Source organism: Apteryx rowi, unplaced genomic scaffold (assembly GCF_003343035.1).
Source record: "Apteryx rowi isolate R43461 unplaced genomic scaffold, aptRow1 scaffold_15, whole genome shotgun sequence".
NCBI lineage: Eukaryota > Metazoa > Chordata > Aves > Apterygiformes > Apterygidae > Apteryx > Apteryx rowi.
The window spans coordinates 642,215-655,951 of NW_020447752.1; the positions used below are offsets into that span (position 1 = coordinate 642,215).

The 13,737-nt window shown below is 42.6% G+C and overlaps 1 protein-coding gene across 2 annotated transcripts; it reads left to right on the top strand.

Annotated features, from left to right (window-relative positions):
- The first annotated feature begins 7 nt into the window (after positions 1 to 7).
- Positions 8 to 13,673, top strand: RHOF (ras homolog family member F, filopodia associated). 2 transcript variants are annotated; one of them, XM_026058811.1, is made up of 5 exons: positions 8 to 190; positions 634 to 721; positions 9,218 to 9,327; positions 10,091 to 10,225; positions 12,602 to 13,673. In XM_026058811.1, exons 1-5 carry the CDS (start codon positions 17 to 19, stop codon positions 12,764 to 12,766), a joined length of 672 nt encoding a protein of 223 aa, XP_025914596.1. In that variant the 5' UTR covers positions 8 to 16; the 3' UTR covers positions 12,767 to 13,673. The 2 variants fall into 2 exon arrangements, with proteins under 2 accessions (XP_025914596.1, XP_025914597.1); XM_026058812.1 differs by lacking the exon at positions 8 to 190 and adding an exon at positions 224 to 443.
- Positions 13,674 to 13,737: the final 64 nt, after the last annotated feature.

The following is a 13,737-nucleotide window of genomic DNA, read 5'->3' on the forward strand; positions in this document are numbered from 1 at the left end:
CGCGCCGCGCCGCTCCATGGAGGTGGCCAACGGGGCCCTGCCCGACGGCCAGGCGGGGGGCGCCCGCGACGGCGTCGCCGCCGCCGCCGCCCCGTCGGGCAAGAAGGAGGTGAAGATCGTGATCGTCGGGGACGGCGGCTGCGGGAAGACGTCGCTGCTCATGGTGTACGCGAAGGGCGCCTTCCCCGAGGTGAGCCGGGCTCCCGCCGTGCCTCCGCGCTGGCGTTAGGGCTTTTTAGGGCTTTCCCTTTTTTAGGGCTTTTTATTGTTGTTGTTGCTTTTTCGCCCCCCGAGACACGCGAAACAGCACTGAAATCCCCCCGCCGTAACTCATGGCCGGGAGAGAGGCCCTGGGCTTTCCCCTAGCACCGGGGGTTAAGGAGGAGGGGAAGAATGAGTTTAAAGGCTGGGAGCAGGAACGGGTGAGATCTCGCAAGCGCAGGGTAAGTTTGGAAAGGACGAAACGCAAAGCTGCAGGACGGGACGGGAGGGGACGGGGGTCCCTGCGGCCCTGCTCCGTTTGGCCGCCGCGGTGAAGCGCCTCGAGGTCACTGCGCCAAGAGGCCCTCGTGGTACCAGGGTTGCACAAGCATTACCGTTCAGTAACTAGAGTTATTTTTCCTGTGTTTACAGCAATATGCACCGTCTGTCTTTGAGAAGTATACTACCAGTATTACAATTGGCAGCAAAGAAGTCATCCTGAATTTGTACGATACCGCAGGTAATGCTTTTTTTCACGTACTTTCAGTTTTTCCAGTTCCCAAAATAATGAACGGCAATGGCCAGTTTCTCCAAGACCCCTGGGATGGGATCGCGCTGGGGGACTGGCTTGAGACTGAACCCAAATGCAGTGCCAAGGTTTTCCAGTGGTATGAACACTGATATCATTTCAGAGAGTTGAGCAGAAACTGCCTTCACCTGTGTAAAATGCCGTTCCTGTGAACGTGCTGAATCAGTGTGTTTATTCCAAAAGATTTCGCTGTGTCAACTTAAAACAGACTGATACTGGAAGATTGCAAAACTGGACGTATTTTGATATTGTTTTTCTGCTAGCACGCTTCTGGCCTAGTATTACAGTTAAAACTATTAGAGATTTAAATACAACTTTAAAACAGGACAACAACCGTTACCAATTTAACGCATAAATGTGCCTGCCAGGGAAAAAATAGTCACYAGTCTAATGAATTTGTCGTTCTAGCCATGGATTTGTTCTTTATCCTAACAATGCAGTTTATTAGGTAAATCACATTGAATAGCATACATATCTGAAGGTATTAAAATTTAGTTCCCAGATGCATAGTGTAATATAATCAACCAAGAAAATGCTTTAATCTCCTGCCATGTGTGATCAAAAAGTAAAGGGAAAAAAAAGGCTAGTATGTGTTCAAAATAAAAAGGCCATAGTGTTAAAAGCTACTTGAAAATGCTGGTAACTTTTTTGGGTTCCTTTCAGGAACTTGTGGAATYGCTTGCATTCAACTTCATTCACAATTTTTATCGTATTACTGAGACACAGTTGTCCAGCTGCATTTCTAAATGAACCCTAACATTGACACGCACTCCATTACAGCTCAGTGTAAATCGTGTTTGTTTCAGTTCAAGTCTGTGGAGTTGTTCCAAATTTATGCCAATATAAATAAGAATGTGGTTCATACTCATTTCTAATGGTAATAAAACACATTTATCTTTTTACATACTGTATATGATATCTGAGTAGATAATTTTAAAGGTTCTTTAATATAAAAGTGAATTTTATAGCTAATTTTTACTGCAGTATAGTAAGATTCTGGGCACCCAAATCTGCTAATATTTMTTTCTGTTTCTAATGTTACTTTTCTTGACTCCAGTGATTTGGATAATCTAGCTTCTACTGAATGGCAAGGCTTCTGTGTTTGCTTTAAGACTTAAGAGAAGGGCTGAAATGTAGTTTGAGCAACCAAACAGGGATTTCCTTAATATAGTGCATTGGCACAAAGACCTTGTCACAGTGAACTTGTTGAACAAACTTCATGTTTGCTCACTGTCAGTGTGGGATTTTAGCCTGTTATATAGTTTCTGATATTTGGCTGGCTCTCATTTAAAATCCCTATGGTACAGCTTCCAACACTTGCTTTTGGAGACTCTTCCAGGCTGGATTCAGGAAGGGCTGTTGGTAGGGTAAAGCTCGACATTGTAGCTCTAAACTCTCGGGGCCCGTAGGCTTGTGAGCAAAGACCACAAGCCTGACATAAGCACCTGACTCGGTGCATCATACAGTGAGTTCAGCTCTGTGCGAGACTTACAGCCACCAGCAGCCTGGAGAACTCTCGCTGAACCCAGCGCTGATGGTTTATCTCTCCCTGTTTCCTTGTTCAGGCATGTAACTCAGCAGAAAGCGTCTGCCCCTCTGCATTGAGTTCACAGCCACAAACACTGTCTTGGAGCAAAGCGCCTCCCTGCTGAAGAAGAGGGCAGGGGTTATTTTGTCTCTCTCACAACGCTTCAGGAAGCGGAGATGCCACTGTCGCCTAATTGGTAGAGCCCTTACCCATCAAAGAGCAATTGCCTTCCATGTCTCATCTGGAGAGCTTGAAAACCCCACATATTTCACCTCCCAAAACAGTGCTGTGGCCACCAGCCTACAAGTTGCTAGAGGGTGCTGACACTCTCTCCTCCCTTCCTGTTAGTTTTCTTTCGCTTTGCATCAGACAACTCGAGGTTCTCTGGTGCCAAGAAAGGGAGACGTTGCTTTCTTGGTTAAGGCATTTGCTTGGGAGGAGGAARGACTTGAGTTTTGGTCCTGCCCCAAAGTTGCTCACCTAGCTGTATGTTTCACAGTTGGTAATTCAAGCATTTCACCCTCTTCCTGAACCTGGAAGCTAGGCTAGAGGAAGAATTCTTCTGAACACCCATTTTTTAATCCCATCCTGTTTTTAATAAAACAAAACTGATGTTGATTTGCATAAGACTAGGACCAAGAATTGTTCTGTCTCCTCTAAGCGCAGTAGAAGACAAGGGGGACATTCTGTTCAGCAGCAAAGAGAGCTTCTGTTCCTCTGTCACTTCAGTCTGGAGAGGGACATGCAGTAATGGGATTCGTGTTTCACTACACTGACTTGCTGCTGTTGTATCATGCGACAGAGGCTCATTAGATTACTCTCAGCTGGGTAATGATGCTCTGGGGTGGCTGCTGTGTATAGCAGCAATTATGGCTTAAAGAGGAGAACAAGCAAGCGTACAACAGCTTACTAATAGCAGTGCGGTGGTTTAGCAGTATAGTATATTGGCTATATTTCGTGAATTTTCTTCTGACTTACTGAACTGCTTGAGTTGTTCTTGCTCTTCTATAAAAATCTAAGACAGCTTTACCTTTGTATATTGCTTCTCAGTCTGAAAAGTCCCCAAATCATTCATATTGTCCTAAAATCATTAAAATGAGATGAAAAAGAAATAAAAGCATTTCTGAGGTGAACGGCTCCAGCTAACTGTCATGCTGCAGTGTAGGGGAGGAGAAAACAAGTATGTTCTTCTGAAAAGCGTCACTGGATCTTCATCATCCACCCACAGCAGAAAGAGTTTGGTATCTTTAGGATCTTGCCAAGAGCAACAGTAAATAGAGCTGCATGTACTTCAGTATCATGGGAAGATAAAGGACAGGTTCAGCTCTGTGGCTGGTAAACCTGTAGTTTGATGGGATTCTTTGTACTCTGTCGTCACGTTTGAGACTGAGCTCATCCTGCTTGCTTAGGGAGAAGGACACAAACACGGTGACTATAGAATCAAGTATTTCAATCTGTAGAAGATTTTTTTTCTTGGCAAATGTTTTGGTAACAACTGAAGTTAATGAACTAACCCCAAATATGCTAGAATAATAGCTTTTTTGAGAGACTTGTATGATGCCACTCTAATCTTCCTCAGAGACACCTCTGGCTGTTGCAGGAAGTTGGTGCTATATATACGCAATCTATAAAGACTTTGCAATATCAATTATCTTGTCTGCAAACTGCAGCTGCTTATTCAATTAAAAATTTCCATTTCTCACTGTGCTTGACAGAGACAAAGGAATTGCAAGGTAAATTAACTTTGTAATTGTTTACATACTAAAGGAACAGTCTAATAATGTTGATGCTTTAGCTGCAAATCAGACATGAGGGTTAACTTCTGCTAGGTGCAAGACTTTCTTAGAACAAAGAAAAAATAGATTGAGCGGGGGAAGGCTGCGGAGGAAGTAATGCCTAATCATTGCGGGCTCTCGCCCTGGCTGGCAGGAAATGCACTTGAAGCCTCCAGCAGGGTCCTTCAGGTCCAGAATGACAGATGCACTACAGTGTGAAGCCTTAAGAGAAATCCAAAAGGGGCTATATGCAAGAGTAACTTTTTGTAATTTTGAAAGAGAGAGGGAGGGCCTGAGAAGAAAAAATACTCGCTTTTTAACTGAAACATGCCCCTGCTCCTCTCACCTCCCAAGCGTCCTCTTCTACTAGTTTTATTCCTGCCAGGAAGAAAATAAGTTTCACAAATTTTTCTAAACAGAGTAGCACAAAAGCTTAACTGCCAAGCTAGCAACAACCGTGGTATTCTCTAGAGTCTGCAGAATAACAAACTGAAGAGAATTTAGTGCATTTATCCTTTTATCTGCTCTCCACTACATGATTACATGTTGGTTTTAAATACTGAGTGTACTGTATTTAAGACAACATATTGACATATATAGGAAGTGGTTGGCTGGTCTGGACTAGGTGACAGGATATTACAGTCTTCCTTCTGTCCTGGCAGTTGGTGGCAATGGACAGTGCTGCTGTAAGTTAGAGAGCAGCACTCGCTGGGAGACTCCTAGACTGCCACTGGTTAGTTTTGAATATATTGTTTACCCTCTCCTGTGAATGGCAATCTTGTAGAAGGGAAAGCATTTAGTTACAAACATGTTTAGATTTGTTTAAAAAATAAATAAATAAATAAAGCGACCATTTCATATGTTAGATTTTTTTTCCTGAGATACACAGGGAAGAACTTTTAAAGCCAGAAAGAGAATGGTTTATTGTATAACAAAATGAATTTGTGGAACTCTGTGATCAGTTATTAAACAGGAATGTAGCAGGATTGCATCTGTAAATTGCTTTGTCTCTTTTTGCTTTTGCTGGAAGGGCACAGACTCAGCTCTGCCAGGTAGACTGCTTTTCTTTGGGAAAGTTGGAACCAAAAATTAGCCACTAGACTGACCTCAACAACTTAGCATACTGAACATCCCTGGCCCCAGCATGCCTTAGGCAGCATCTGTTCAAACAGGAGACATCTTAATAAACTAGAAATCGTGACTGGTTTCTTACCTTCGTTCTGCTGTGGATAGGTGAAGATTGGTTCGGCATCCTCATTGCCACCACTCCACTGTGTTTTCAGAATGGTCTCAGCTACTGGCTCCCTTCACATCATTTGTACAAGTGACCCTTCAAAACAGGCCCTGGGCCTGCTCTCTTCCTTCCTAACTAATTCCATCCAGCACTCTACCTTCTTCTCCATAAGGATTAATTGCATTGAAAGTAATTGTTCTACTTTAAAAGGTTTGCAAGAACAAAAATCGGATGTATCCGCATGCTGGAGGGGGCTGTTGTGTGTGCTCAGGGGATTATCTGCCCTGTCTTTGGAAGGGCTCTCTCCTGCGCTATGCTTTCTTTTTCCTTTAAAGATGTTTCCACAGCTCAGAGAGGTCCACTGGATTGTTGTCTCTGGCCTTTCCCTACCTTGACAGCGTGTCAGGCCTGGGGGCTTTTTTTCATAGCTTTACGATGTGGTATTTTACGTGTTATAATACACATACCTATGCAACACTGGTCAGTCCTGGGGGGTTTGCCACAGGCCTGGTGCAATGCACTGGAAGATGGGACCTACAGCACTTCAGCATCCCCTCATGTCCACCTTAGGCCTTCACGCAGGCCTAAGGCAGGCCTTAGGAGAACTGCCAGAAACACCACCTATGATTAGGAGTACAAGAGAGAGAAAAAGCCACTAATTAATTAGGTCTAGAAGGAAGATGTTCTCCATTGCCCCCAGAGAAGCATGAAAAACTGGACAAACCCTGGTTGCCTAGGCTGAGTAGGGCAAGGCAACAGTTATCCCTCAGTCTGCTAGACGGGGAGACGGATGCCTGCACAAAAACTCAGAGGCCGTGCATGAAGCAGTGCCGTGGTGGGAGGACTTTACTACCTTCCCAGTGACCCAGAGTGCCTGAAGAGATTTAAATGTCCCCACACAGCTGTTGTCCCCGCACTGCAAGCAGCTGCTGAGGTCCTTTACAGCCTGAGCACTGGACTGGCTGTTACTTCCTCTGGTCGGAGGTTTGGTGGAGGGGAGAGGAAGAGCACATGCAAACATGCATGTGAAATGGAGACCTGTGGTTTCACTTCTTCCTCCTGTCCTCAGCCGTAGCTTGAGGTCTCACCCCTTCTTCAGGCTCAAGTGCAGTGACGGTGATGTGAGTGTGTGATCTTGCAAAGAATTAGGGAATTTCAGGTGAATTCAGCTGGACAGGGAAAGTCTCAAAAAAAAAAAAAAAAAAAAAAAAAAAGCCAAGGTTTCTTGTGCTACAATGAACTGAGAGAAGCCAGAGGAGAGTTACAGGTATGCTCAGACATGGCTGTATGTTTGCCCGATTCTTTCACAGGATGCTTTGTAACTGGGGAAAGAAAACAAAAAAAAGTGCTTGAAGGAACACACGCTCAGGGGTTTTGCATGTACATTCAGTAACCACTTAGGTTCAGCCCTGGTCCTTCATTTTAAAACTCTTCTACTAGAAGACCTAAATCTGTGCCAAATAAACTCTGGCCACAGACTGAGCAACTTTATAGAAAAAAAAAGTCTCCCAGGTGCTTTTTTGCATTTCATCAGCAATGCTTAAGGAGAGGCTGTGAAAGGAAACGTTTTCAATAAGGTTCTTGGAAGAGAGCTGTTGATGTTCAGACACTTACAACCTGATCTGGATCCTGTTACACCCACAACAACTGAAGAACTGTAGTTTAAACTCTTAAAGAATAGCTTCCTCTCCTTCCAAGTGAAAGCTGCAATTACCTCACCACAGTACAAGTTAAACAATGTACCATCTAACCTTGCCGCTGTGGTCTCTGCATTTTACCTTGTCCTGTGCTCTGTGTTTGACATTTCAAACATGAAGGAAGCATTTGCATTTTACAGAGCAGTACTTTCTCATGCATTTATTTTCTCAGTTTACTTCAAAGTCTTAACTGCAAAGCTGATTTTGAAGATGAAGGTGCAGTTCACTGGGGCAATCATATCTGTATTTTTTGGCTTACAACACAGCACATCTGTGTCACAAAGACACTTCTGTCATCCTACCCAGGAGAGCGTGGTTATAGCAGTATGTTCTGACTTCAGGCAAGCTCGTGTGGGTTATTCAAATGGGATGCTCCTCTCTGCCTCGCAAACTGCCAGCAGTAGCTTGGAGGATTTGATAACTTGATTTTACAAGCTACCTTTTTAGCGGCTCAGAGGCATGAATTTGAAAGGGAAAAAAGTATCCAGCACATAACACTGGGGAAATAAGTAGAAAAAAAAGTTTGGCACCTGATGCATTTAATGTATTTAGAGGATTATCTCAGCAACAAAACGGTAAATCAGTTGCAAACAAGTAGATGGATTTGGGAGAATAAGAATGGCTAAACAGTACAGTCTTTGCTCTGAATGTTTATACAACGTGCATAATTTTGTCAATTGTCTATTATTTTTGGATTAAGCCTTGAGGGATCAATCCTTCTTTGTTCTGTATGTCACCCATGGAACGTGCTGCTCTTATGGGAGCTCAAATACAGTGAGTGGTCCAAACTTAAAATTCCTTTTTTACAAACATCTCAGGCAAACTAAGAAATGGCTTATCCAGCAGGGATTGCCTTGTAATAATCTGTCTCTCAATCCATGGTTTAAAATAAGAGGGATGACAAAGTAGTGTGGAGAGTTGCTGGGCATCTTCAGAAGTAACTTGAGACAAGCATGTTGGCTAGAGTAACGAGTATGTGACTTAGAACAGAGCTGGGTACCAAGATAAGGAATAGTTGATATAAAGTTGGAGAGAATGTTTACATTTTTAACATCCCTTCATTTGATTTGCCAATGCAAATATTTAAGATGTGTAACTTCTGTAGGGCAGGGAGCTGGCAGAATAACAGCCCAGTATATATAGTGCAGTGATCAGGCAAAGGACTAACATTCCCAATGCTCATTTTGGAAATACAGTGTGTCACAGAGACATACCTGATTCCCAGGGCAGCATTTAAGTGGTAAATAGATCTTCTACTCTCTGTTTAAATGGTGGTTTCTTCCTTAATAATGTCTCTGAAAAACATCTCAAATGAAAAAGATTTGTTTTCTGATCTGCCAGCCATCTCTGGTAGTTACTGGGTTTCTTGAACTTGCCCTCTCAAAAGCGAGACACCTTCAGAGCCCAGCGTTGTGATGACTGCTAAGTCAGGTACAGCAAGGAAAGGGGAAGAGTACAGGACTGAAGCAAATTCGCTTCTTGTCTGATCATGTGCTGCAATATTGCTAATCAGAACTCAGAATAATCCCATGCTTTCCCAGAATTCAGCAGCAGCCCTAAGACCTGCTGAGAAGTCCTGCTTCAAAGATCAGTTAAGGCTGGTTCATGTTGCTGTGTGTCTTGTAAAATCAGCTGCTTGCTGCTAGTAGAATGTGGGCACAGAGGGCGCAGGTGCTGAAGGAACAGCACGCTAATCGCGGCTTCCTCTCAGCTCGCAGGGCTAGGAAATGCAAGGCTGCCACTTAGCTTTCTTACTTCAGCATTCGTGTCCAGCAGATAGTGTTTTTTCTCTTCACAACGCTGCACGTGCAAATACATCTGGGGGAATGAAGCCACTGCCAAACTGCAAACATTTTAATCAATGACTATCAAATTCCTCTTGCTGATTATACTTGTGAGCAACAACTTGGCAATCAGTGATTAAAACTGCTTGTAAATACTTAATAGCTGGACAAAGCATCCTTTTTATTAAAACTTCCTAAGGAAACATTTTGTATTCAAAAGCATCAGCTTTGTCACTGAAGAGGAATCTCCTGCATTTAAGGGAGGGAATTTTACAAAAACGGAAATGTTTCAGTCTGTGCAATTAGAGTAATTCCTGTTCTTGAGATCAAGTATTTATCTTTACATGTTCCTATCATATTGTCTGTCAAGGACAGATTTCTTTCATCCAAAACTTTCTCTGTGTTTCAGGGCAGGAGGACTACGATCGGCTACGACCACTTTCTTACCAGAACACAAATGTAGTGTTAATTTGCTATGATGTCATGAATCCCACTAGCTATGATAACGTAATAGTTAAGGTAAGAGGTTTTCATAACTGCTTTAAACTTTTATATGAATTAAATGTGTCAAATGTATGACAAGGTGTCAGAATCAAAAAGCTGATGGCTTTTAGTAGTCCTGTACCCAAGGCTTATAAATGCCCAGACCATTCATCGTGCATTGAGCTATGGGTCACAGTCCTTAGACTTGGGACTCGCCTCTCGAAGGCTCACAAGTGCTCAGAATTGGGGGTTGGCTCTGCACTACACTAAAAGGATCACAAACCAAGCATGAAATCACTGTTTCATCTATAGCAATGTCACAAAACCAAGACTGCATACAAATATTTTAAATTTAAGTCTACTTCCATTATATACATATTTAGATACATTTAAGAGATACATAAGCACCCACTGTCTGTAATAGGATTTCTGCTGAGCCCTTGTAATGCTCCAAAGCAGAACTTGGGGTTCCTGTATATAGCACCAGCAAAACAAAACAAGACTTGGTCCAGATTCTGTTCTTACATGTGACTTCAGAGGTGTTCTTCTGAATTTAAACAGCTTTTAAGTAAGCGCTTTGTCATAGTGGCATACGCTGCCTATGCTTTTATAAAGCAACTGACTTCTGTTAGGACTTTTGAATGTTTCTGTAAATTCACACATTTTGTGCCCTAGCGCTAGAATAAGGACTTTCAAAACTCTGAAATTGCAGTGCATATTAAGTGCTAACTCTGTTCCCTGACTTTATTGTTTTGATTTCTGAAAAAAGGATGTAAAAGTTTTGTTTTTCTACTATCAGTGGTATCCTGAAGTGAGTCACTTCTGCCACGGTGCCCCTCTCGTACTGATCGGCTGCAAGACAGACCTCCGGAAAGACAAAGAACAGTTGCGTAAGCTCCGGGCCTCTCAGCAGGAGCCTATTACTTACAACCAGGTAAATACAAGTGCATTTAAAGTGTCTGTCTTCTGTGCAAGAGACGAAGCACACTTATTTTAGTGGCATCATTGCTAACAACTTGCAAACACAGATATTCCAAAATCAGGTGAACACAATGTCCAGATTATAAGTTATTGACAGTCAGCACTAACAGGGGTTTCTGCAAGTCCTTTTTGAAAGTGGCCAGATCACTGCCCATTTTTCATACTAAAGTAAAGAGAAATTTGATGAGTGTTTTGCATATCTTGGGGGGTCTGAAAGGACACTACTAACTAAACCTAGTATCAAGACTAAGATTTTCCTTCCAGCCTAAGGAGAGCAGCAAGTGTTGGTCATTTGTGTCTCTCTCTTCTAGGCTCATTACATCTCATTCTTGTTTCCTTTCACAGCTGGGTTATTACTGTTATGAATTTGTAGGCCTCAACAAGTTTGTCAGACTCCCTCCATAATTCTTGTTACAATGCATTGCTTCCATCACTGATACTTTGATCAGGGTTGTGAGAAAGACTGGAGACACTAGGATACATGTTACTGTATTAAAAATATTGACTGTTCTAGAAAAAATGTGTTTCACAAACCATATTTAAAAATAAATCCTTTCAAGGACAATAGCAAAAACATCTGTAAGGCTTTTCTAACATAGGAAACCTTTCTCTGAAGTCTCTAAACTAATCTGAAGTAATAAGATACTGCATATTATCAAGTGTTTTCAATTTAAGCATTACAAAGCACTGAGCCTCACAACTAGTATTACATGACGGGCATAGCTGTCCTAGGTACAGGAGCAACATTAGTCAGCAGTGGAACAGCTCATCCCATGTCACACAAGACCTTTCTGCTCTGATCTCCCACCTCCCTGCTTTTTACTTTTACTACAGAGTCATCCTTCACCTCTCATCTCAGGGTTTTTGAACTATTCTAGACGCAAGCCTGGGAAACAAGGTTAACTGCACAAAGACCTTGAATGAATCACTTATTTTTCTAAACACCGTGAAAAGGAACTGCTGCTGCCTCACCACTAAACCATTCTAGGACTTCTTTTTCTTCTTTGTGCACAAGAAGAGATGCCTGTCCAATTGCTTCATGAACATCTGCAGATGATTGTCTCTCATTTGCATTAATAACTCCCTTCATCACTCTTGCACTTGAGATACAGGGCAAGTCCGCTGAGGCCTCACATCTGGCACTGTTACTGCCTCAGAGTGGCCTGATTCCCCCTCCATCCCCCAAGCAGCTCATCACACAAATGCTCACAAAAGAGAGGGGAAGCTCATGAGCGTAAGCCTGAAGGAGAGAAGGTGAGGTGAAGCTAACACTTGTGGCAGGCAGCAGCAAGCATGCAGTTAAATTCCATGGCCCATATGACGTACAGTCTTGGTCTCCCATGCAAGTCCTCCCACTTCTCCCCCCCAACACACACCTTAAATATACGCTACCTCAGTCTTTTACAGCTCATGGCATCTTGAGTCGCACAACATGATGCTCCTGATGCTAGGCACAGAGGAGCTGAACAGTAGCTTGCAAACGACTAGAAGGAGACATATTTTGCTTAAATATGCTGAAGAAAAATCCCCCTATAGAAGTCCGAGTGCTCAAGTGACCCCACTTCCAGGGCTTATAATGAATAAACGCAGTTTGTGAGCTGTGCATTGCAGACCTGAAACACACGCCAAGGCGTGATCACAAGCACTCAAAATGGGGGCTGACACTGCGTGACAATAAAAAGATCACAAACAAAGTAAGAAATCACTTTGTTTTGCCTGTAGTGATTTCACACAACCAGGATTGCATGCAAGTGCTTTAGATTCTAGGCTGTTTCCATCACATGCATTTGGGTAAGGTTTAGAGACGTGCAGGCACCCATTTGTGTATTAGGATTTCTGCGGAGCCAGTGATGCTCCAAAGCAGAAGTTAAGGTTCCTGTACGTAGCACCAGCAAAACAAACACGGACGTTGGTCCAGATTCTGATCTTGTACATGACACTCATTGCTGGAGCTTGCAAATTCCAGAAGGTAACATCACATACTAATTGTGGTCAGGGCCATGTGCTGAAAAAACACCCTATTATTTGGATATCTTAATTCTCACTTGATCTATCACAGCATTTCTTTTAAAGGAACTTAACACTGAGACTGTACGCTATCAGCAGTCTGCAGCTTAGAGCCTCTAATGCACTGAACTCCTGGGCCAGCTTCTAGATCAACTTAGGAGGGAAAAAAAAAGTTTCTTTACCAGTGACTCATAATTTATTAGAAGTACCACTTACGCCTTAGCACTATATCAGAAGCAGCAGCTTCTTTCTTCCCCATCTCACCTTCCTTCCCCTCCCAAACTTCAGGTTTACATCTTCTCTTTCCTTTTATTCTTTCCAGGGTGAAACAGCTTGTCAGCAGATTAATGCAGAAGTTTATCTGGAGTGCTCAGCAAAATGTCGCGAAAACGTAGAAAATGTTTTTAAAGAAGCAACAACCATTGCACTAAATGCCATGAAAAAAGCCAAACGCCAAAAGAAACGGACAGTGTGTTCAATGCTATGATCTGGACTGCAAATGAGCATTGCAGCCAAGTGATTCACATTTTAGCAACAGTATAACTTTAAAGACCTTTTCCCCCCCCCCCCCATTACATGTTTTTATTCCTGCAGTGATTTTTAAGTTTTAACTTTTTAATATTTTTGCACTTTCGTTGAACTGCTCTCATATAATTTTCAAAGCTCTTTATCGAAGTTAACTGGTGGCACGTACCTTTGTCCATCTGGCTTTTGCTCCTAACCATAAACAACCACCAATGAGTTCTTGGATCCACTGTAAACTGCATTGAACAGTGACTGCTGCTATCTGACTTGATTAGTTTTTTCTCTGGAAATTAGTTGTGGTACATTTTGGCCACAATTTATTGCCTTGGTAACTAAATTTAAGCAGAAAAGCTAGAAAGGCCACTTCTCTCAGAAGAACTGATGTTACAGCAGCACATTTAGAGAGGACAGGAATTAATTTGAAAATATTGATATAAACTTAATTTACTCAATGACAGTGAACTGAGTTAGCCTGAAGCTGTCYCCTAGACTGCACAGGCAAAGCATCCACTCCTTTATCATTGCACCAGCTTTGCAGAGCTGCTCCTTTAGGGGACCCCTTGCAAGGCCTGTTGCCATAACAGAAAGCGTTACTCATCATTGGATATATACCAGTTGCTCCAATTCAGAAGTGGAGTATCGTGGGAAATATTTAGTCTACAGCACTGAAAGTCAGAAACACTTGAAGCAGCTACTCCGTGCAATATAAAGTCAGTTTTACAATAAACTCCTGCAATTTATTTAATACATGACAGATGCAAATGTGGGTGCATGCTAGGGGCAGAGAAGTACTTAGCAGGACAACCCCTGCTCATTAGCTGATGAAATGATCTCTACTGCTGTGAAATAAATTCTCCCTTTGTGATGAAGGTGTCAGTTGTCTGTTGAAGGACATCATTGGTTTCTCCCACTGAACAACCTAGTACCTGTGCC